Source organism: Cygnus olor, chromosome 8 (assembly GCF_009769625.2).
Source record: "Cygnus olor isolate bCygOlo1 chromosome 8, bCygOlo1.pri.v2, whole genome shotgun sequence".
NCBI classification, from domain to species: Eukaryota; Metazoa; Chordata; class Aves; order Anseriformes; family Anatidae; genus Cygnus; species Cygnus olor.
Genome location: NC_049176.1, coordinates 9622408 through 9646837, shown reverse-complemented (window position 1 = coordinate 9646837; position 24430 = coordinate 9622408). Strand labels below are relative to the sequence as shown.

At 52.2% G+C, this 24430-nt stretch overlaps 2 protein-coding genes across 7 annotated transcripts in view; one reads left to right on the top strand and one right to left on the bottom strand.

The window, feature by feature from the left end:
* Positions 1-5027: 5027 nt before the first annotated feature.
* On the bottom strand, positions 5028-6357 carry PIGC (phosphatidylinositol glycan anchor biosynthesis class C). Its single transcript, XM_040565141.1, has one exon. The coding sequence runs from the start codon at positions 6014-6016 to the stop codon at positions 5123-5125; it is 894 nt and encodes a 297-aa protein (XP_040421075.1). The 5' UTR covers positions 6017-6357; the 3' UTR covers positions 5028-5122.
* An 8390-nt stretch (positions 6358-14747) lies between these two features.
* SUCO (SUN domain containing ossification factor) overlaps positions 14748-24430 on the top strand; it is a 40778-nt gene continuing 31095 nt past the window's right edge. For all 6 annotated transcript variants that reach the window (XM_040565100.1, XM_040565099.1, XM_040565098.1 and 3 more), the window contains exon 1: positions 14748-14901. In XM_040565100.1, the coding sequence (XP_040421034.1) occupies positions 14849-14901 (53 nt within the window). In that variant the 5' untranslated portion in view covers positions 14748-14848. The remainder of the gene's footprint in view (positions 14902-24430) is intronic.

Genomic DNA, 24430 nt, shown 5'->3' with positions numbered 1-24430 from the left:
GCAAAATGAATGTGTGCTGGTTTTCTATTGAAGGATTTACCTACCGTTTCTCAAATGGAGCCATTAACGCTCCTCGAAAGCAATTGCCTGGGCTCTGTGGAGACTCCCACCCTCCGAGGTGTTGGAGGGAGGGATGTACTGCTGGGATTCCACCCCCATTTCTGAATTCACTAGCCACCAGGACTGCTCAGTGTAAATACGTTTGGCTTAGTATTAGCAGGAAGAAGAATCGTCAACGTCTTGAACAACAGAGATCGCAAAAGGCTCCTAACAGATGCTTAACGCACCCGCAGCAGCACCTGGCTGTGTGCTGAGTGGAAAGTTGAAGATTGCAACAGTCTCTCTGCCGACGAATCTGCGCAATTATAGACACATCACAGCTGTTCTCACCACTTTTTTTCAAGCTAAACCTCTGAATTCTCTGCAAGCTGGCCTCGTTGGAGCATCAAAGCTCAAATAGCTGCAAGTAGCTACCTCTGGGATTCCAAGTATTTCTGTCCCTCTAGCGTCCGAGTGAAAGATAAGCAGACCAGGTAAGATAAATAAGCCAGGTTTGACAAAGCTTCACTGAGTTGGGGCAGTTCTTGCATCTGATTTAGGACCCTGCTGACATCTCCTCTATCCAGGGGCCTGCTGGTAAACCTACCTGCACATGCTGGTGAATGCCAGCCTCTGAGTTTGCTCAAATGATAGGGGAGTGCAAGCCCAGAGTGCTGAAAACTTGTACAGTTTTTTGTTTCCACCTCACTTAGGCTTTGTCTTCCGATAGAATACAACAGAAGAAACAACAAAGGTATTAGCAGAAAGCAGGGAAAACACAGAAATGCCAAGTACAGTAACTCTTAGGGAGATAAATAATAATTCTTGATAGACTTTTGAACTGTATGTACTAAACCGGGAATTGCAGGAGCTGGAAAGAGAATAGTGTTGGGCAGTGTGCTTCCCAGCACTCTGGGAAAAGGGGGAGGTAGAGGATCCTAATGGTCTTGTGAACGTAACCATTCCAAATGTTGGGACGAGAAGTGAGCTTGGGCTGGCTTACTTTGCTGCATCTCTCAGCAGTGGAACTCACTGCTCTCAGAGACAGGCAAAAAAAATTAAAAATAAATAAATAAAAATCAGCATTCAGGAATTGTGCATTTTCAGGACTGCAGAAGAGATGATAGTTGTACCCCGCTGGCTCTGCAGGAGGCAGGAGGTTCTGGCTTCGTTTCACCTCTGAGGTAAGAGATAAGGGGACCAGGCTGAATTTTAAAAGCTACTTTTTTTTTTTTTTCAGGTTGTTCAAGAATCTGTTCTGCACTAGGGCAGCTCTTGCTGCTTTCCCTCTATGGTATGATGTGGTACTGAGAGAGGAAGCAACAACAGACAAAAGGTGGCTGATATTTTACTTCTATGGCCTTAGCTACTGCACCTCAAAAACTGCTACTGCCCTCCTGTCTGCCAGCCAACCTCAGTGCGTTAGGATGTAAGGCACAAACTTCTTCTGGGGGACATGTTATAATGTTAAATCTTTCAGCAAAATGTTTTATCTTTTTCAGAAGTATTTGATAAAAATGTTGTTGCGAGATAGGACTGAACTTCATGGTTTTCAGGTAGCTATTCCTAAAATCTCCTAAATAGTAGAAGGTATTGGTGAACATAAGGGCCTTTGTGCTGGGAAACCTTGGCACATGCTTTGGCTTCAGCTCATGGGGTGACTCTCTGAAGAAGCCGTTTAACCTTGTCTGTGCCATTTCCATCCGGCAATGGCATATGTTCTGTGGGTAGGTGGAGAAGGCGGGTGGTGCTGCACCCCAGCCGGTGACATTATGCATCCCAGGCTGCTGCTCAGTGGATGATTTCAGACCAAAATCTTGTTTTGGTTTCCTGATCACTCCGACTGTTGCTGTTGCCTCTCATGGCACAAAGCTATGTGACGTGCAGAGAAAAGCCTAGCGATTACTGTGGGAATTGAAGAGATAAAAAGGTCTTACCTTCAAAGACTAAAGCTTCACTGTTTCCAGGCTTCCCAGACGCCGGTCTCCCATGTGCAGGAGGGATGGAGGCCCCTGCCAGCCCGCTGTGGCTGCTGTGGGTGGCTGACGCTTGCCTTTCCCTGCTGCACGCTCTGTAGATGGAGATTCCAGACGGCACGTGGCAGCAACTCCCCCAGGAGCACGGCTTAGCCCCAGCCAGCGTACAATTACTTGCATTTGGGCCAGATTCAAATCAAAAGAAAACGTCCCACTGAAGCACTGTATCTCAGTGGGACTTGGGAATGACAACTAGAAAGAGAGGAACTGCACTTTTGTAACACAAATTAATGTTTAATTCTTTAGAGGTGGTCGATGATGATTCAGTTACACGCAAACTACAAAGGACCTATTTCTTTGCTTGGTCTCATCGTGGGCACCAGCGAAGCCTCAGAACGAGGCTCAGGTAGCAAATGCTCAAAGGGCATCCAGGTGTACAGCTGAGTTGAACACAGTTATGGCTAAGTTCTGTTCTGTAGGGCATATTCTGACCACAGGCATAAAGACATACTCATTATGGCCATTTATTCTAGCAGTGCTGTAGAGTGTGCAGGCTAACGAGGCACTGAAAGGAAGCAGCAGGGCAGAGCAGAGAGGCTTGTGGCTGTGTGTGGAGATGAAGCTGCCTGCAGCCAGCTGAGCAGGATGAATCCTGCATCCTGGCTGGAGCCAGGCAGAGATGGCCTGTTGGATCACTCAAAGCCCAGGGATCTGTGTATAGTGACCCACTGCGTTCTAGCTGGGGTTGATGTGATTGTGGCACAGCCACCACATGCCACAGCTAACCTCAACTTGCCCAATAGGTCTCCATCGGCTTGAGGCCACCCCGCTGGGAACCCATCCTCCTGGATGGGTTCCACCCTCCTCCTGGACATGGCCATTCCCCAGCAAAGCAGGTCACCCAAACATCCCAGTGCAGGGCTGTACTGCTGTGCACCGAGCAGCTCCAGACAAGCAGAGAGCTCCAGTGAAGGTAAGAGCACGGACTCTGGATCATCCCAAGTCCTCCTCAGGGTCTGAGATGAAGCTTTGCTGGGGGAGCAACACAGAGCCACGGATTCTCTGCTAGTCCTTGTTTCTAGCTCCCTTATTGCCCAGAGCCCTGTTACTCTGTGCACATTGCCACCTGGAATCATACCTTGGGAACTGATATTTGCACTTTTCCTAACCCAGAGCTGTTTTTGAGAGTCTGAATTTGAGCGTAGTATTTTTTAGGAAACATTTCACTTTGGGTGAATGGGTCTGGCAGAAATTATGCTTTCTTGTAGCCTTAAATCCAGCCTCAAAACAAAAACCCCAAGGCTACCTTGCCCCGTTTGCATTAGCCTAATGAACCACTGGATCCCTGCAACCACCTTGAGCTGGCGGTGAGGGACAGCTGCCTCCCCAGCCCCACGTGCTGTGCCTAACGATGAAACCCCCACACACACACAAACCAGTTTGTCCCCATTATCCTGGATATTGCATATTCAAAATTGAGTCAGGCCTGTGCTACACCTGAGATGCACCAGCAATTGATAACCACGGAGATTTATGACTGCAGTTAATAACAGTTTGGGGACAGTGGTGTGTTTGTGCAGCAGCACCTTCAAGTAAACCTGGCTGCTGCTAGCACAGCCCCTACCAAGACAGGAATTAACTGCAGGAGCCAGGCAGGCTAGATTTGATTCCCTTCTTTGACAATTTTTTAACTTCTTAAATTTGCACCAATCCCACTGAAGTCTTGCCCTACCGATGGACTCTGTGGATCTGCTTGGGGTGGCAGCATTGCAATGGCATTAGCCTGACACAGGATGGGGCACCCTGGTCACTGGCAGCTGCCTGGCTTTTTTGGGAACCTCCTTGTGAAGAAATGATTTTCTTTCTGAAGAGCTGAAGAATGTCATCTTGATTGTGAGCATCTGGCTACTCAGCGCTCCCTGCGAGCCTGGAGCACATACTCTAAACCTCTGCAGGTTTTCTTTAATTAAAAACAAAATGAGATGTAGTTGTCACCATGACAACAAACAGCAACATTTAAAACTTGGCAAATGTCATAACAAAGCGCTGGAGGTGTTGGAGGCTCTGCAGTGGGTTCTCATTTCCTAGGAAGCACAAGGAGCCAGCGCCTGCTCGCTGGGAAGACGCCAGTGCTCCATGTGAGCCGTTTGCCTGCAAACCCCTTCACACTCAGTGGGTTTAATTGAGCAGGAACTCACACTTCTACAGCAGTGGGGTGCCTTGCCCTTGTCATCTTTCACCATCCCAGAGCGTGTGTGCAGAGCTGGTGCTGCTGCATCTTACAGGAGAACTTGTCAGGATGGTTTAAGCATCTCCTTGTACTGCTTCCAGGGTAGGAGGGGTCTGACTGGCCTTTACATTGAAAGGAGCGGTGCTTCCTAATGCTAGGGCGAAACACTGCAGGAATGAGAGCTGTCAGCCTCAGCTGCTGCAGGTCCCATGGTCTGCAGAGCTGCTGGTGGTCTCAGACACACGTGGCGGTGTGACTATGTGTGCAGGTGTGGGTGTGTGGGTGCAAGGGGCTGCAGGCATCCCCTGTGCTCTTGTGGTGCCTCCCACCAGCACAGGAAAGCTGCAGTGAGACCAGGAAGCCCGGGGCGCTTCTCCTGTGCCCAAGTCCATGCCCTGCTGGACCACCTGCCTCTGGTACGTGCTGGAAAACAACTCAACAGCACAGCAGGCCTGGCTCGTCCCGGACTGGCCTCCAGCCCAACTTGTTTGCCAGGAGCGCCCTCTGTTGCGGTACGTGCAGAGCTGGACAGACGGACGCTGGACAGGACCGGGCTGGGCCCTGTCACCGCTGCAGCACCCTGGGGCTGGGCTGGGTGCCTGGTGGGTGCACCTACAGGGTCTGTGCTGTGCTGGGGCCTCATCCCTCTGCTGTGCCGCAGGAGGATTCTGCTCCATCCCTCTGGCTCGGTGGCCAGGGCTGGACAAAAATACCACTTTGGGTCTGCCAGGCACCACCCCACTCCAGGGTTGTTATAGAGCATACACAAACACAGTCCCCGCTGCTGTGTGAGAGGTTTTATTGGGCTGGGCATCCCCCCCAGAAAAGTCCCTCTGCACTGCTCGCAGCACAGAGCCCCTCTCCCCCCCGGCCAGGCCTACATGAGGAACCTGGAAAGGTCCTCCTTGATTTCAGCCTCGTCCCACGGCCCGTGGATGTTGTCCTTGAGCTGCTGAAGCCGGATGAGGCAGTAAGGGCAGAGGCAGGAGATGGACAGCAGCAGTGAGGCAAAGAGCACAGCACCCACACTGGAGACGCTCGCCAGCCCTGCCAGTGCCGCCAGCGCGAAGAGCACGGTCACTGCCACATAGCACCGGGGTGTCCGGGCCTTCAGCTTCTTCTGCAGCATGGGCCAGAGGGCGAAGATCTGCATGGCAAAGGTGACCATGACGAAGGCGTGGAGGGAGCGAGGCAGGCGTGAGGCCAGGCACACCGAGGCAAAGATGGCCATGTTAAGGGACAGTGTGCTGGACACGATGGCAGCGTTTGCGCCGTAGTCAAAGAAGATGAGGTGGCCAAGGAGCATGAAGACCGACATGGCGTAGATAGTGTCCGTGCTGATGGACTCCGTCAGCGTCTTCAGCACCGGGGAGAAGCCGTAGGTGAAGGCGATGAACACCAGCGTGCTCTTCAGGTCTGCCCACCGCGTCCGCCCGCTCTCTCGCCGCCCAACACCGGCATCGATGGCATCGAAGAGCACATAGCCGAGCAGGGAAGAGGCCAGGGCAGCCCCAAAAAGCCCCTGCGGGCTCAGCACCCCGGCATCCATGTACCACCAGGTGACGACGAAAACACAGACGCTGCAGAGCTGCTGCACCACGGCCCCCGACTCGAAGACCACGGCCCAGTACTGGTACTGGCGGGCATGGACGTTCTTCCGCAGCTCCTCCAGGAACCGCTGGTCCACGTAGTTATCCGGGAAGGGCTGCCGCTCGTACAGCACCTTCTGCCAGCACCGCCTGGGGCTCGTCTCCACCTGCGCACACACCATCCCGCGGCCGTGGGGCTGAGGTGCCGGGAAGGAGCAAGCTGCGGGTTCGCCGCGCTGCGAGACCCCCTCTGGGGTCTGCCACCGCCACAGGGCTCCGGCAGCACCCACCTCCCCCTGCAGCCCCCCCAGGCAGGGACAAGAAGCGGGGGGCTGCCCACAGCGGCAGCAGGGACCCCTCAGAGCCCCCCCGGTCGCGGGGAAGGAGCGCGGGAGCCCCCCGGCCCCAGCCCCGGCGCTCCCTGGCCCCGGCGCTCCCCGGCCCCGGTCCCGGCCCCTCAGCCCCGAGCTCCGCGGCCCTGACCCCGCTGCCTCCGCCTCAGCCGGGCCCGGCCGGGCGCAAGGGACGCCGGGGAGCCCGCAGCCGCCATCTGGCGGTGGGAGCCCGGCCCTGCGGAGCTCCCGGCTCCCCTCAGCGGGCTGAGGGAGAAGGGGAGGCCCGGCACTGCGCGGAGCCCCCCTCCGTACATCGCCTGGCTGAAGGGGACGATAATTACACTGCTAATCGATGATTAAATGATTAAAGATCTCCCGAATTCAGCTCGCTGCCCGTGACAGAGAAGCAGGCACTGGCGCTGCTCTTAATTGAAACACAGAAAGCGTTTGGGTGTTCCCAGCGCAGTGGGAAGGGAGTGATGGGACCCCCTACCAACCCACCCCTGCTCCGACACTGCTCGTCTAGCCACCCCGCTTTGGTTTGTGTTCTCCTGGGGTTCCTGTGAGCAACCGCAATGCTTTGGGGACACTGGGGCACCCCGTGCTGCCATGACGCACTGAGATCCGTCTGTGGACTTCAGAATGGAGGCTCCGTGTCCCTCAGGACAGCACCACGTGTGCTCCGCTGCACTGCGAACCGCCCAAGTCTGAAGGGCAGCTCAGCACATCCAGGTGGCCCAGACTTTGCCTGCGAGGGAATGACTCACCTGTGCCTGCGTGACATGCCACGGGACCGGCCACGTCACCGCCTGTCCCCGCTGGTCGGAGGGGAGCGTGTGTGCCATGAAGTCACCCCTTGGCCCTGCCGGGGAGACGTGGCCAGCGGGGCGTCTTGGCAGGGGTGTCAGAGCAGCTGGGAGAGGGACATTCCCGTCACACCCTGAGCAGTGGCTAGGGTCAAGGATGTGAACCCCTTTGTGAGTGCCTCAATTCCCACTCTGAACTCTGTGTAACAAGATCTCCCTCGCCAGCTGCAAGGAGGGCTGTGTGGACCACCGACTGGGTCAGCCCTCCATCATACAGGAAAATACTCGCTCATGCAATCCCCTTCTGCCTGACAGTTCACTGTGTGGAGCATTCGGGGTTTGTGTTGCATAAACCCCAGCTCAGGGGGAAGAAGCCAGACCACTTCCCCAGTGCCCCCCAGCCTGCGTTTCAGCTCCGCTTTGAGACCACAGGAATGGCTGTGGCGTTGCACAAGCGATCCCGCTGCAGACATACTTAGTTTCTGCAGGGCTCCCAGCACCGTAATATGCTGCTAAAGCTGCTTGGAAGCAATGCTGGAAAAGGTGACAGGCTGGGATTTAAATAGCTGTGAGTGATCTAGGCCTCCGCCGGAGAAATCTGAATATCAAAGTATTCAAGGCACTGGTCTCAGGGGCTGCCTTGAAGTGTGTCTGCGTGTTCCCAGAACGGGACGATCGGGTGGGAACTGGCATTTGTGGTGTAGCCCCCGTGCTTGGGGGCCAAGCATTCCTGAGGCTGCAGGGACAAGCAGGGATCCTGGGCATCTCTGCATCCCTCAGCTCAGGTTTTACCCCATTATCCCGCCTGTGCTGAGTCCAAAAGGCCACCAGGAGCAGGGCAGGTCACCTCACAGCACACACTTGGCCCTTCTTGCCATCCCGAGCTGCTGCTGCGGAGCAGGGCCCATCCATAGGCAGGTTTTGCTAGGTGTGGGGGCGGCGGGACCGGCAGGGCCGCCTGCAAGTGCAGCTACACGCGCCCAGGCTTCATTCCTCTGACAACTGATCCTTGAGCTTTTCCCTTTGACCCTGGAGCTGAAACCTCCCTTTGCAGGAATGTTTTCAGGGAGAGGTTGACGCAGCTCCAGCTGCTGAATTCTTCCATGACCAGAGACTGGCTCCTGCCTTACAAGGCCCCACAGCATTTGCTGCGGCTGCTCTCCTGCAATCACCTATTTAAGGATTTAAGTCCCCAGTGAGGAGTGGGACAACGCCAGCCCTTAGGCTCTGAGCAGCCCTGCAGCCACAAAGCTGCCTGCAGAGCAGGCACTAGTGGCTGTGAGCCCCATGGGAGGATGCTGGGGCACATGGAGCTGGTTGCCCAGGCTCTCCCTGCAGCAGTGGGCTGCTGACCACCTCCGTGCAGGTTCTCCTGTGCTTGCAGTTCATAAAAAGTGCACGCAGACCCAGCCCAGCTCTCCTGATCATCTCCCTTACTGTGTACGAGCCAGGATCCAGGTCCACATCCTTGTCCCAGGGAGAAGGTGGCCCTGCTGGGGTCCCCGTCCAGCTCAAGGGCAGGGATCAATGTGATCCTGTCTTGTAGGGGATCTCTGTGCAGGTCACCAGTGAAGGTGTGTTTTTCTTTTTTTTTTTTTAATGTTTTTTTTTTTAAATGTCCCTAGGAAACTGCAGCCAACAATGATGTCAAGAATGCACTCTGCCAGCTGCAGGCCAGGCGCTCCAAGGTGGGACAAGGCCAAATTTCAGCTGCCCAGGTAACCTCAGCTCAACCCACACCGTACGTGGCACATCCTTAGCGCACAGAGAGGAAACCAGGCTTCGGGACACAACTACAGCCTGTCTGAGGAACATACAGGTGGGTTGTCACTGAAGCTGGGGATGAAAAAAGCTGGGGGTTTGGGAGCAAGAGAGGGTCTCAGGTTCCCAACACCAAGCAGAGCAGGGCTGGGACTCCTAAATGGAGCTTTTATCAGATAGCTTCTGACTGCATTCCTCATTGTTTTGCCTCAAATTTGAAGCCTGGGGATGGGATGTGAGGTGCTGACCCAGATCTGCCGCAGTCAGTGGAAATACTTGAAGAGCTGTAGGTGGCAAAACTCGCCGAAAAATCACCCCCTTGGGGGACAAAAGCAGGCACAGAGTGTTTGGGGGTGCTTGCAGCGAGGGCGATGGTTGCTGGCCCCAGCCTCGTCCAGCAGCCGCTTCCTCCCCTGGCTCTGGCACACAGTGTGAGCGGCATGAAGGGACGAGGTGTTACCCAGCGAGGTTTTTACTGTCTGCCCAGGAGAAATTTTTGTTCTTTGGCTGCATGAGTGCAAAGAAAACCGGAAATAGGCTGGGGGGGTGGGACAGAGGACTGGATGAAACAGAGTACACAAACAGGTCAGCTTTTATAGGAAATGTACAGGGGGCTGTTGCAGAAATGCGACTTTAAAGCAGTTGTCCCAGGGTAGAGAAAAGGAACCTGGTGTCCATGGTGGTGCGTGCCGTGTGTGCTCACAGAGCTGGCAGCTGACTGCTGAGCCCATCCCTAGAGCCCTGCCCCATGGACTCCCCCCTTCCACTGATGCTGCTGATCCCTTGTGCTAACCAGGGGGAGAGCCAAGCTCGGACCAGTGGCAGTGCTTTCCTCTGTTTGTACTCTGTCACTGCAGGGGAGCTGAAAGGGGCCAGGGCCTGGGTGAACCCCACCTGTGTAACATTTTTTTCTTGACTGCAGAGGCAAACCATTGATGTAGGTTTTGTTTGTTCCTGCCCTTGCAGGGTTGCCCTGGAGCATGCGATTCCCTGGGAATGGCCCGCAGGCCCCTGGTCATCTGCCTCCCTGTCTTTAAATATCTGCCAGAGAGCGGAGGGGATGGAGCCAGGTGGGAATTTGGTTTATTTTAGTGCTTGGCAAGATGGGAAAGGAAGCAGCTGAGCCTACGGTGGTGCCCTTTGCATGACCTGGGTGCTTCCACCATTGTGAGCATGGTGCTACCAGCTCGGCCCAGTCCCTGTGCTGTGCCAGGGGATTTTTGTCCTCAACAAAACAGGCACTTTAACAGCCCTTCTTGTCCCTTGCTCCTCATCTGGTGTACATTTGGTGTGCTCCTTGTGCCACCAGTACAAAGCTACGGGGGATGGCTGCCCCAGGCCCTGCCAGCCCCCAGCCTAGGGTTTTGGTTTTGTGTTGACGAGGTGACAGATGTGCCACCCTGCCACATCACGCGCCTGCCTCTTTGCCCTGCTTTGGCCTCAATTTGCATGAGGGGCTGCTCCCCCAGCCCCTCAGCACCTCGTGGGCAGCTTCAGCCCACGCTGTCCTCCCAGAAATAGAGCCAAAAAAAACAGGTTTACACCTCCAAAGAGAAGTTTTGCTGTTTCTCAGTTTCTGTGGCAAGATTCGGTTTCTCTCTTTGCAGGAGGGCACAGCCGACAGGGAGCAATGCTGGGGGTAGCTCCGGCTGCCGTGGCATGGGGGCTTTGTGACAGCACAGCTGGCATGGGGCATTGGCCTCTGCACTGGGGGGTCACCCCAGCCCGTGAGGGCCAAGGACCTGGTTTTGGTTGTGTCACAGCTGGGACAGTGCCAGGGCAGTGGTAGGAGCCTGGGAGGTGTCATGCTGCTCACTCAACTGCCTCAACAATCTGGGCTGGGATTTGGGAGAGTGCAGGAGGTGACCACTGGCATTACCTCTGCCTGTCTCCTGCCCCAAGCGTGCATCCACTAGGGCTCTGGGAGCCGTGGGACCATGCCTGGTCTACCCGTGCCAGATGTCAAGGCTCTCGATCGGCGCCGGCTGGCTGGAGATGAAAGCAGCCACGCTCCCACACTGGGTCACGCAGTCCCTGCCAGACACTGCTGTTTGCCGTCCCCCCTGCCTGCGGGGAGAGCTGCCTGCCTCCCCCGCAGTGTGGTCGCACACCCAGGCGAGGGTCACCACTGCCCCACGAAGCAGACAGGCAATTACCCAGGGACAAGAGCGTGCAGATGTCACAGGCTGCCTGGGGACAGACCTGGCTTTGGGGACAGGTTTGTGTTCAGAGGGAACGGCTCGTTGCCCCATCTCAGGGTACTGGCACAAACACGGGATCCCTTAGGATGAAACAGGACCTCTTCAGGAAGCCACTGGCCTCAAATCCCCCTGCTGGAGACCGCGGCAGGACAGGGAGTGCTGAGACATGACCCAGCACAGCAGCAAGTTGGCGATGATGTTATGCTTGGCCAGCACCAGCCTTCACCAGCCCCAGGATAGGATGAGAGCCCCGGGCAGCGCAGCAGCGTTCAGAAACAACATCAGGCCCAAAAAAAAATTGCAGTGCTGACTTTGGAAAGTGTCACAGTGGATGGGCAGAGTCCCCATGGAAGGGGCAGGGGCTGGGGAGCTGAAACAAGTGATTTCCAGCAATGCGCCTGTTCTGGGGCTTGGCGCCATCCCGCATTAAGCAAATGTAACGAGGCACTGTGCAGAGCAAGCCTTCCAGTGACCCTACCCTACTGTATGTGCCATTTATCAGGGGGTCACTGTGACCGCTATCTCACATCCAGGAGTCTGGCAGCCCAGCAGTACACCGTGGCATGCTGCGGGCTTTAAGTAATGCACAGGACAGGTACAGGAGAGGAAATTGGCAAGCGTGCACGACGAGTTGCTGGGGTGCACATTTGGGATTGCACAGGAACACAGCACAAATGCCTCCAATACCCCTGGTGCCCTGTGCCAGAGGTGACATCTCTCAGGAGCTCCCACAAAAAAAAAAATGTATCTCAGCATTTATCAGGTGATGAAAGAGCAGTCAGCAGCCCTGCTGGAAGCAGCATTTCTCCTGTTTGGTTTTGCAAGGACAATTATTCCAATCCCACTTCTCGCACAGCTCTTTCCCCTTTAATGTGAGTTGAAGAGTTTTTGGCTACCCAGACATTTCAGGATTTTTTAGAAAAGTTTTATGCTCTTTTGCTGGATTTCCCCCTGCAAGTGGATTCCCCCCCGCAAGAGGTTAACGGTTCAGCTAAAGTTAGAGGAAGTTATCTGAAGCAATCTTGCAATTTATAGCTTTTCGTTCACTAAATAAGAAACGGTCAGGAAATTAAACAGGAAATTGCATCTGGAAGGAAAACTCAGACAAAAGTTGAGTTGTCAGAACATGCTTAGGAAGGATTTGTTTTATTATAAACAGTAAGGAGCCAAGATCAATAGTCAGAAAAAGAAGGAGCCTTGTGCAAATTAAATCACACATTGAGGAAAAAAACACTTGGGGAAGAAAAGAAGGTTTTGTAAAGAGAAGATGAGGATATCCTATGATAAATCAGAAGTAAGGCTTCGGATTTTCAGCTTGGAGGTGCTGAAACACAAAGGCCTAGCTGAGAACTTCACTTCAGCCTGTGCCAGCCTGGTTCCCGGCAGTGCCTGCACCGTGCTTCACTGTGTGAGAAGCAGAAGCCAACAAGTGCCAAACACGATGCAGCTGCAGAGATCTTTCCAGGCCTCCCTCCTCCAGCAAAAGCTGCCGAGACGCTGTGTGTTCCTGGTCTCAGCTTTTCTGCAGGGTTGCCCAGCGGGGAGGGACAACCCCAGCTGAATGGGACTGCTGGGCAAGGGAAAATGCAGCTGTGAGCACTGCTGGTCCTTCTGCAAACCGCAGTGCTTTATAAGGATCCCAAGCAAATATTTGCTCCCATGTCGCCTACGCGCATTGTTCTCAGGGTTAATTATAGGCTCCAGCAGGGAGATTGGGTAAGCTGTGATGTTTTTTACCATCATACTCCTCATCTTATCAGTGTTTGAGAAGCAAGCTTAGCAAGTGCCGAACTGTACTGGTAGGTCATGGCTGATGACCCGAAGCCTCTGCCTGGCTGATGGCACTGAAGGTTTTCAGGTGTACGCTTGTACCTAGTGGCAGCTGACTCGAGGAAGCTTTTCTCCAGGATCCTGCCTATTCACTGTGATGGTTTCCCTGAAATGATCTGTTTGCTGTGACAGGTCTTTAATTGTGTTTGGTCTAAGCTGCATGTGATTAATCCCCTGCTGATAAGAGGACCGTAACACATGGGAGCCGTGCCAGCCCCGTGCAGCCACGTGGGCTGAGCAAATGTCGCCATGGAGGGGACCTGGAGGAGGCAGCTGTGGCCGAGGGTCGTGTTGCACTGCCTCTCGCAGCACTGTCCACCCCCAGGAGGAAGATTTGGGGCACTCCCTGACATGGTTAAAATAGCTGCGGGTGCGACATGTGCTGTTGCTCCCACAGCTTGGAGAACACTGAGGAAGTTTGGGGGAATTTCCCATCACCGAGGCAGCTCCCTGGGGCACGGCTGGGCGACCTGCAGAGCGATTTCACTCAAAGGAAGAGCTTGGAGCCTACCACCCGTTTCTGACAGGGCATTTTAACAAAGGGACACCCTCCTCCTAGAAATGCTGTTGTTTGACTTGGCAGCATGTCCTGAAGGTAATAACTGCTCTCTCATCATTGCACTGCCACTGTTGAGCCTCTGCCCTTTGTGGGAAGAGGTTGTGTGGTTCTGCTACAATTAGCCCCAGCACGAGGACACCCACTGCAAGAAGGTGTGACAGCACTGAGACAGAAAGGCAGCCGTAGTGGCACACCATCAAACCATGGGCACAGATGTGGCTGGCCAGACCGCGTGGGACTCAGCAGGTTTGTGAGCTGCAGTGGGGTGGCCCTGGAGGGGACTCAAAAGAGTTGGCTTCAGACACAACCCTGTCCTCACTTCATCGTGCCCTTTGGGACCAGTGTGTATGCACTCACAAGGGATCTGCTAGTCTAAAACTAGGTCTGAAAACACTTTTCAGGACTCAAAACATAATCAGTTTTGGGGCTTGACAATTTTCGGCAAGAAAATAAAAAAAGAGCGGGCTGTGCTTCTTGTGCAAACATACGCTTTTATGAAGTATTTCCTCGGCAGGCTGAGCTGGCTGGCTCAGGTCACGCCAAGAGCCACCTCGGCAGCACCGTGCCCGGGACGAGCTGCTCCCACACCCCTCCTGCATCCGGAAGCAGCCGTGATGGCGGTGAGGGCCGAAGCTCCTCGTGGGGCAGCAGGAGATCCGGCCTGGGAGGGCCCTGCTGCTGTCAGCACCGTGATTCAGCCCGTCTGCACCTCCCTCGGGGCAAAGCCGCCCTTCCTCGTCCAGAGCCCTGGCATGGGGCGAGGCTGTCCTCCCCCGTCCAGAGTCCTGCCGTGGGCATGTTTCCAGCGTGGCGCGCTCGTGACCGTTCACCTGCGAGCCTGGGGGCTCTCGTCACGCCCTGCGGGTGGGAGAGCGGGGCGCCCGCAGCCTGACGTGTGGGGGCACGGCGGCTCTGAGCCGTGCCGTGGTGCTCCCCCGGGAGATGCTTTTTGGCACTCTGGCTCTGCGGGGCTGCGTTAAAACCGGGATTAATTCTGTGAGCACACTGCTGGCACACACCTGAGCGTGTTCTGCCCTAAGGCTGACCAGCCCTCTACTTATTACAGTGAATAAATAAATAATAATAATGAATAATAATGTCTTGGCGCGTCTCTGGCACCCTCTGTGCCCCTGCACGCCGCGGGGCGCCGCCTGTGAGGCACCATCCCTCCTGACCCGCCGACCCCCGTTGTAAAATGGCCGCCGGCCGCCTCCCCCCCCAGCGAACTACAACTCCCAGCAGCCCTCGCCCGCCCCCGCGCGCGGCCTGCTGGGAAATGCAGTTCTCCCGCCCATCCCCTGCCGGCTTTTCCCCCGGACGGGGCGGGGCTTCCCTGAGGGAGCTCGCCTCCCCATTGGCCGCGGCGGGGCGCGGCGGGTGACGCGCATCCTTCCAGCTCAGCGCGTGCGGGGGGGAGGGGGCGGGGCTGGGCGGGCGGGTAACGGCCGCGCTCGCGCCGGAGCCGCCTCAACGGCCGCGGCCCCGCCGGCGGGGGGAGGATGCGCCGCCAGCTGCCGCCGCCATGAGGGGGCCGCCGGCCCGCAGCGCCTGCCTCTGCCTCTGCGCCCTGCTCTGGTGAGACCCCGGCCCCTCACGGCCCCTTCACGGCCGAGGGGACGGAGCTCGTGCGGCCTGTGTGGGGTTCTGGCGTTCTTTCCGTGGCTCGTTTTTAAGTCGTGCGTGGAGAATTGTGGTGGAGGCTGTGCTGGGCTCTGGGGGGGTGGCCCTGTGGAAGCCCACGAACCTGCCTGTTAGCGCCCGGCTGCTCAAGTGACAGTGGTGTTAGCTATTAGATAATTCAGGAGTCAAATCGGTCCGTATCGGCGCCTTCTGGGGTTTGGAAGGCAGTGCAGTGAAGTAAAAGAACTAGAAGACGATACAGTGAGTACAGAAGGAGCTTCTTGAAAGCTCAGCTGCCGAACTGCTTCATGCCATCACGTTTTGGGGTTTAGGAACCGATACACTGAGTACAGACAGAGCTTCTTGAAAGCTCAGACGCTAAATTGGTTCATATCATCGTATTTTGGGGTTCGGGAAACAACACAGCGAGTACAAAAAGGACTTGAAAGATCATCTGCCAAACTGCTTCATATTGTCGCATTTTGGGGTTTAGGAAACAATACACTGAGCACGGAAAGAACTTGAAAGCTCAGTTGTCAGATTGGTTCATATCATCGTATTTTGGGGTTTAGAAAACAACACAGTCAGTACAGAAAGAATTTGAAAGCTTAGCTGTTGGGCTTACATTTAGGTGTTGGGTTTACATTTAGGCAAACTTTTTAAAAGGAGTAAAAAGCTCCTAGCTACGTGTGTCAGGCTGAGCTGTGAACCTGCTGAAACTGGCTCCAGACATCTTCTCTTCACTTGTAGGACAATTAAGTGTCTTCTCACAGAGGGTTCCTACGGGTATAGGTAGGTTTCTTATTGCAAGTTTTTGTTTTTTCCTGGGGATTGAAGGTGGATAACCTGTTTTTGCCTGGAGGTATGTTGCTCGAGGAGCTGGTCACGGTTTAATGATACATAGGTGGCCAGAGAATTTTGTTGTTCTCCTTCTTAATATGCTGTTATAACAAGGTTTTTCTCTGGTTTTCTGTTTCTTTAAGAAAAAATTCAGGCATCTTTTCCATAGTGACAAAGGAATATCATGTCTAGCAAACTTCTTTAAAATCAGATGCTTGCTCTGTAAAGTTCAGATGATTTTTGTGTTCATCTTGTGTATATATAGGAGAAAAATTGGCTTGAGGCTTTTTTCTTTCTTTTTAAAAGATTGCTCTTTCAAGCAGTCTTAGCTGATCCCAGAGCTTGTGCTGCAGTATCCCAGAGCTCTCGCTATTAAAGTTCAGATCATGTTCAACCTGCTCGCTCTGACTACTTCTGATTAAAGAGCTCGTGGACTAATTCAGCTGTTGGAAGGGCACAACTCGACTTCTCTAGTCTCTGTTGTACAAACAGCAATTCACGTTAGAGAGTTTAAAATCCTCTGTTTGCAGCATGGTGCTGCAGCTTTCTCTCAGTAGCCATGTCAGGTCTGTAACTGGAAAGTCTCTAAGTCTTTCAGCCCCTGCTGTGTTGCTGAGCTATGTAACATGGTAAGTGGTGGTGTATTTAACTTCTTCCTAAAAAGAAGTTCAGCGCTCTTGTTCATGTAAACTGTAAAGCAACTTTAAATAGTAAATGGAAGGCTTTGACTGTGTTACAAATGTTGGCATGAGTGACAAATCTTGGCTTCTTAAATACAGTTGTCTGGAAGTGGAATCTTGAACGGATTTAAATGCTGGTGGGAGAGAAGCTCTTTTTACAGGTGAAAGTAATGGTCAACAAATTAAAACAAAAGTAGGACAAAATGCCAGACAAAAATAAGTTCAAGTGATGCTGAGAGCGTTTTTTCAGCACCTCTCTTTAAACTGAACTTCGTTTTTATTTCTGTATAGGCACTTGCTTCCTTTATTTGATGAAATTAAACTTAAAGTATTTTTTTTTTTCCATACCATGCGTCTTAAAGTTTGTCTGAAGAAGCTGGACCAGTGAAGAAATACCAGTTCGGTTAAAGGGAGGGGGGGTGTGGCAAGGTTGATTTGACAGCTTTCTAACTAGAAGATGTTTTAAAAGATCTCATCTGGTCAGTTAAAAACATATTTGCCTATTAGAAATGTACAGAAAAATAGAAGCTCAAATCTAGCTTGTTAGCTCGAGCCCTTTCAGTAGCGGCAGTACGGTGCTCTTTGGGAGCAGCGGATCACAGGTGCGGTACCGGAGGCTTTCTGAAGCACACTGCGCGTGGAAGGAGGACAGTGGTGAGCAGCCTGAGCTGGTGAGCTTGTGCCAGGGAGTTCAAATGAGTGGGATGGCTGCAAGGCTTTAGAGAAGTACTTTCGATGGGGATGAGGCTTGGGAATATACTGCTCTAGAAATAAGACACCTGTTGTCCTGAATTTACAGAGATTTTTTTTTATGCTTCTGTGAATCCCTTTCTGTGGATGTTTGCCACGTAAAAACACCTTTAAAACTTGTAGTGCTTCAGTCTGACAATGCAGACGGAGCTGGGTAAGTGGAGTAGAAGCTCATAGGAACTGAGCTGAACCGAGACAAGCTGTGACAGTTGTTTAAACAGTAACCTGTGTAAATTGTTCTGACATCAGCTTTTGCCTACCATGTGCTGCACTTTCAAAGAGTTAGCTATGCATTTGATAAGGAAATCATGCATGCGCTAATTTGTCTGGTTCATTCTATCCCAGAAAGTGCTTTGCACATCCTGATCTACTTAGCTTTTACGAGCCCTTTCATAATCCTCAGCTTTGCAAGTATGAATAAAAGGAAAATGGGGATTAAGTACGTGTGCACATCAGGATTTTTCAGTTGTGGCTGCCTTGTGAGCATGCTGCATCAGCGCAGGAAGGGCTGTATCAAAGTGGCTGGCAGCAATGTGTGCTGTTGCTGTTGGAAGACCCCTGCTGGAGTCCTGCATCTGAAATCCATAACGAGATGTACCCTGAAAGCTGTACGGGTCAGCGGCATGGCCGGGGCTGATGCTGCTGTACAGGTACATCTTGGATCACTTTGTATTCCTCCCTGTGACAGGTTAAATGTGAAGACTTATGCAGATCTTAATGAGAGAGTATTTCTAATTTCCTGGTCTTTGGTTTGCATGTACGGTCTTGTACGTTTTTGAGGGTGTGCTTGTGGAAAGCTGCTGCGCTGCGAGAAGAGCTCCAACAGTCTGCGCTGTTCTGGCAGCGTGAGAACATCGCTTGGGTTTATCTTGCCCCCTCTGTCCTGTGCAGACAAAAGCTGTTAGCCGGCTTAGAGATCACAGAAGTAGAGGCTTTGCTGATTGAGCAATTATTGGCCCCGTTACTGGCTTCTTGCTTAAACCTTGAGCTTGTGTCTGTTAATGACAGCAGGGTGCTGAGTGGCAGAGCTGGGGGCGAGATGGGTTGAAGGCACCACCACGGGGCTTGTGCTCCAGGGTGCAGTGTACCTCTTGTTGCAGAACTCCTCTCCTGGGCAGGGAGGTGGTTTCAGGGGGCTGCCCAGGTGGAGCTGTTCAGGGAACTCGCTTGTAATGGTGGTCACAGTTCGGTCACTATCTGCTGGTTCTCCCATTGCATAGCTACAGAAACCTCCCCAAAAAACTGGTGCTAAAATTAAGGATCGTGTGCCTGCTTTTTGTGGTAGGAAGAAATGATTTGGGCACTGTCGATAGAATTAAAAACTCCTGTTTCAGGCATCCTATTTCAGAATGAAGATGTGCTCTTAGATGTGCAGGATGTTGTTTGGCAGTGTCTTTGCTCTGTAGCTGAGGCCAGGACGGGAGCTGCCTTGCAACTCCTGGCCCTTAAAGCCCAAGCTGCGCCTGGCTCTTCCCGGCTCATGTGGAGGTGTTGCGTGCGAGCAGGGGCTCTGGTGTCTTCCCTTAAAAACAACACTTGAATATTTACCTTCATTGATTTTCAAAGAATTCTAGAAATGCTTTCATGCCATGTCTTCTAAAAGGTTTGTCCTAGAAACTTCAACTTGTTTGCTTGCTGTAGGAGCAGTGCGTGGGAGTGGCGTGTGCCCCCCTCGTCAGGCTGCCGTGCTCCTCTCCAGGACCCTGCCCCTTGCAAAGAGATGCTCCTGGCTTCATCTTTTTCTGAAATGCCTTTCTCTAACTTACTATTAGTTCCCCTTCGCCCTCATTTCTTCCCACTGTATTTTCCAGAATGCTTTTTTGCTTTTGTTGTCTTTCACTTCCATTATTAGTCCAGCGTTTACAAAGTCCACGTTCCTTTCAAGGGGAGGATACGCAGCTTCTCTAGAAGTTACCGCTTAAAGGTGAGAACAGCCCTCTGGCTGAAGAGGGTGACGTTTCTGAGCATTAAAGCTAGCACGTCTTTTGGCTGAGAACAAGGTAATGCAGAACTGTAAGTCCACTACAAAATTTCCTGTAATTCTTGGGGAAATTAGTGAGCTGGCAGAACAGGCAGACTGATCCCCAAACCAGCACGGGGAACTCTTGCTCAGGTGAGTGAAAATACTGCTGTAAATGACTTAAAATCCTTTTGATTGAAATGTCAGCAAATGGTTTGAACTGTGCAAAATAAGCGTGGGTGCTCAAAGGAAACGTCTTGGCTTGGATGAATTTTGGAATGGTAATCAAGGTATTGTTGAAGTCTATTAAAAATACATTAGAAAACATCTGGGTGTTAGGTCATAGTAGCTTCGCAGTGATCTAGGGCAGATTCCTGTTGTTGAATTCATGCAGAAATTCCACTTCATGGCTCTTTTAGGCTGTGTTTTATCTACAGTGAGTTTTAAGCAGGGGGGGTTGTTGCAGAGCAGCTGAAGGCTATTCTCAGCCTGCCATTGCAGTACCGAGCCCGTGCAGACAAGCAGTGAGGGAAACTTTCAGAAATACCTGGGTTAAACAGTGCTGCAGACCCTAAAGGCCTGCCTGGCAGTCTCTGGCTATTCCGCTGTTCTCCTCTAGTCCTCGTGGTCAGTATCAGATTTTATGGCGGTGTTTTTTTTCCAGAATGGTGTTTTCCCAGCACTTCTGCATGAAAGTAACTTGAGTTTGATGATGCTGGGAGGTTCTCTTAAGCTGTGCTCTCTGGAGCGGCGCTGCAGAAGTCGGGGCTCCCTCCAACGCTGCGGAGCGATGCTGGGGCTCATGCTGCTTGTGCCCAGAGGTGGGGTGCCTGGGAGCACCTGTCAAGGAAGGAGTAGGAGCTGGAGGAATGTATCACAGCGGCCAAGTTGCTGCAGCAGCCTTTTCTAGACTGGGGGAGAGTAACATCGGGAGTGCTGTAAGAAAGCAACAGAGGTTTCCACTCAGGCGGTCCTCCTCAGCCTGGGTTTCTGTTTGACTTGCAGCAGTGGGCAGCCTCGGGCAGATGGTGTGTCCTCCCTCAGTCATGCGTTTTTATGTCAGAGTACACAGCACCTGAAAGCTCCCTCCTCACCCCCGGAGTTCATTGGTGTGTGTCCATGATCTCCAGACCAGATGCAGGGGTGCAGGAGCAACGTCTGGCTGAGAGTGGGATGCGGGACTGCCCCTCTGGGCACTAAATCGGTTCACTCGGGTAAAGCATGTGGCGCAGCCTTGTTTTGCAGCCTCTGCATGCTATTTCACTTTAAAAAAAAAAAATAAAAAAATCTGAAAGCCGTATTTTAAACTATGAGGATTGGAATTTCATTGTCTGAGACTATGAAATTAAGAAGTGTCAAAAGTAAGTTGTTGGGCTCTGAATGAGTGAAGTAACTGTCTCCTTGGTGTGGCATTCCCACGAGGGGACAGTCTGGAGAGCACATTCTCCACAAGGAGTGGGCAGGATACTAAAAACCTAAATTAACTGCAAAATACAGCAGGGTTAGGAAAGGCTTTGCAAAAAAGCTCCAGTTTCAGTCGTGTTGTGGCACGTGAGTCCGGAATGCAAGAACGTAGGTAGCACTGCTCCTCGGTTAGTGGATGGGGTAAGAAATGGGGTGTGTCGGTGCCTTTCTGGCAGCATCCTTGCTTGGTCTGGGTCTTCGGAGGGAGTCTTCGGCTTTCTTCTCTCTTAAGGAACCATCATAACTTTAAAAGCTGTCTTGGTAAGGCCCGCTGCTCTTCTGTGGTAAGAAATGGCTTCTAAATGAATGGTGTATGTGTTTAAAAAAAAAAAAAAAAGTAAGGTAGGCTAATGATTTTTCTGTGTGTGTATCAACGCTTATTTCCAGTTCATGTGCAGAAGTGAGTATTGTGTCCGGGGGTTGTGCTGCAGTTGTCAGTGCCTTGCAGGGATCTTTCCCTGACTGGCTGAAGTAACGTTGCCATCCTAAAAGCTTGGCCGTCTTTCTCTGAGGTTTGCTCCCTTCTGCGGGTCCTTTTAAATGCAATTCTGTCTTGCCGAGCTCTTCTGGTACAGGCTGATCCCACTGAGCAACCAGGTGAAGATCCCCCAGTGCCATTAGCTCTATTTTGCCAGCAGACGGGAGGTGGCTGGCTGGGGCCTGGGCTTGGATCCCCTGAGCCCCTGTTCCCGGAGCCTTTTTTTAACTGTGTGTCTGGTGACAGGTCCAGAGACCTGCAGGGCTGGTGGGAAGCAGAACGCTTCCTGCCTTCCTCACTGTTCACAACTTCTCTCCTTTTAAATCGATTTATCCAAGGTAGGTTACTGTGTTACCGAGAAGGCCAGCTCTGCAGCCAGCAAAGGGGCACCTCATCCCTTCCGCAGGCTCTCTCCCCTCCAGACCCCAAACCCACCCCGCTCCTCTTGCAGAGGCCTGCTCTGAACCGATCCTGTGAATGTTTTCGGTAGGGACGTGCCACGCGGCAGGGACGGCGACATCTTCCTTCTCCCTCTTAGCTGCTGGACATGGTGCATCTGCACCTGTTGGTAACACAACCCTCGGGAGGTGTACGAAATGTCGGTGGTCACCCTGGAAAGGCTGTTCGTTCACGTTCAAGGAGGTGCTGTAATCAGTACACTCGTGAAAGCTTCCTTTTATTTTCCCTTTGCTTGAAATTACTGTCTCAGGGATGTCAGCTCTACGCTGTAACGAGCTGCTTCTCTCTGGTGTCCAAAAATAGGTCTTGTTTGGGGAGAATTTAAGGCAACTCTTGAATCATTTAGAGGAAGATGTGTCTGAACTGAATCTTGTGCAAATGTGAGTGTTTTCTATGGCGCTTTTGGAAAGAAAAGCTTAGGCTGTTTGGTAAGATCAAGCTGTGGAAACACTGCTCTTACCTTCAGGTTTTACTCATTTAAATTTGTTTCGGGGTTAGCTGTAACGTGTATGTTTCACTTTTTTCTTACCAGTTGCTTACTTTCAGCTTGATTTTTATGCTTGTCAAAACAGTTAGGAGGAGCTGCACCACAGTGCACCTATTGATAGTCCTCTACGGCTGCCTTCACAATTAGAGTTGGAGGCAAGCTAGAACTGGACAGTCTCTCCCAAGAAACCTGCACTGTGATTTCAAAGCCACCTGCACTTTGAATTTCAGTTCTTTCAAAGCCCTCCCAGCCATCAGTAGAGCATAGCTAATCTGTACAGCAATAAGTGTACGTGCCATTCAGAGGGGTGAGCAGACTTTCTGCTTCAGTGGAGAACCACAGTGTGGGCCTGCCCTGGGAAGAGTACGGATTTTTTTCCCCCTCCGTGTTTGGGCTTGCAGCTTTTGCTTTGGGGTTTGTGCACATCAAGCTGAAAAGTTCATGGTGGATCAGTGAAAACAGCTTTTAAAATACGCTAATGATCTGAAACGACTCGTGCTTAAGTTTCTTTGTTCTCTGAGAGATTTAATAGCAGCTGCTATTTTGAGTCACACCGAACAAGAAGGGAACTATTGAAGACTTCTGTGTTCGGGTGAAGTCACGAAGTGTTAGTTACTTGTTTGGAGCAGTCTCTGGTGTTCCCACACTGTTGCCTCACCTGAAGTTACAGCTTGTGCCTGAGACAGTAGATCTCGTGATTGATCTCCAGGACTGTCTGGACATCAGGGCTGCTTGCTTCCAAGTCAGCATAAATTACTGCTCTTGCCATGAGGAAGGGAAGGCTGCATTCCTGTGTGCAGCTGCAGGAGCTGCTCTGCTTTCACTGGACGTGCTGCCCGAGTTTGCTCAACTCAGGGAGGGATTCTGTTCTCAGTGAGTCTACACCTAGCCTTTTGTGTTCCTTTTGTTCTGGGCATAGAGAAATGCTCGATGGAGGTGCCGTGCCACCTTACGGGCTCTACCATGTACTAGTCTGTGGCTAAAGATGCCTGCTGGATGAATCCGCAGGGTGGTGACAGATGGGGAGGAGGCAGAGTGCTGGCGGTCCTGAGAGGTGGGAAACTTCACTCCCCAAGGAACGGCCGGTCTCACACGGCCTTGCCTTCTGTGCAGTCGCATTCCTGATGCTCAGTCAGATCCTCCCTGCCACTATTGCAGCAGGCCCAGGTTGTCCTGTGCGTGTGTACACACACCGAAAGAGTTCTCGGTCCCCTTCCTGGCTTAGAGGGCTCTTGGCAGGCTTGAGGCATTGTGTTTGAGCTGGGGATCAGACCGAGAAGAACTTTCGAATATAAGCCGTGTTGCTCACATTTTTTATACGCTGCAGTTGTGTTCTAATAAAGCATGACTTGTGTTTGAAGGCAGTGTATTGATGATACTGCTAGAAATGGATGTCTTGCTTCTCTGCTAAGTGCTTTTTGTGACTGCAGATGCGAAAGTAGTTATTAATGCGGTTGTGAAAATGTGCCCTGTTTTAAAATGCTGGTTCACAGCCAGTGCTCTCGTTCCTTTTCCGTGTTAAGGGATTTAATGTTGCTCCATACAGCTCGCTGAAGATTGCTGCCTTAGCACTAGCAAAACAGGAAAAAACATTGGTGTGTATGTATAATAAAGGGCTGGAGTGAGCTGTGGTTATGTTCTCTGTAATTTTGGATCTTTTGTATTTTTATGAAGAAACAGGCAGTCATTATAGCTGGAAGAGGAGTTCAGAGGTGCTGGAATTAAAAGCATGAGAACATTTCACTGCAGAATGATTGAAACCACGTTTCAGAAGAATAAGGGACTCAGAGTTTCAGCACAGCTAATTGTTCTGAGCAAGAGTTAGGAAATAGGACTGTGAAAGGCCACGGAGGTCAGTAACGTTGCAATTAGTATGAACAAGCAACTAGCTACCTGATGAGATAGGGATATAAGATGTGCAAGTGCACGCTCCTCATTTTCAGCTTAACTGGGACATGAGACTGTACCTGCTGCAACCTGTGGTTATAAGGACTTCCATACCCCTCTGCTCAGTGTGCTAGTTTCTGATAATTCCAACTGCTTCAGTTGGCCTCTGAGGGCTTCTGTCTACTTCAGAGGAAAGCCATCACCTCGGAGGAAGAGGAGTTGGTAGGTGTGACCAACGTGGCCTGCCTTCTTTACCTGCCTCCAGCCCAGTAAGTCATCCCACAGCTTCGTTGTCTGCTCCTCTGGTGGTGAGACACCTGGCGTTGGAGAGGTGAGCACCTGGCTCGTGCTTCTCCTGCTGATGCAGGTGGAAAAGGAGCAATAGGTTTGTATCAACACCAAAAGCCTGCTCTTGTGACAGCCTCCAGCCTGGAGAAGTAGCGCTCAGTTTGCGACTGTGTACAGGTGTGCTTACACAT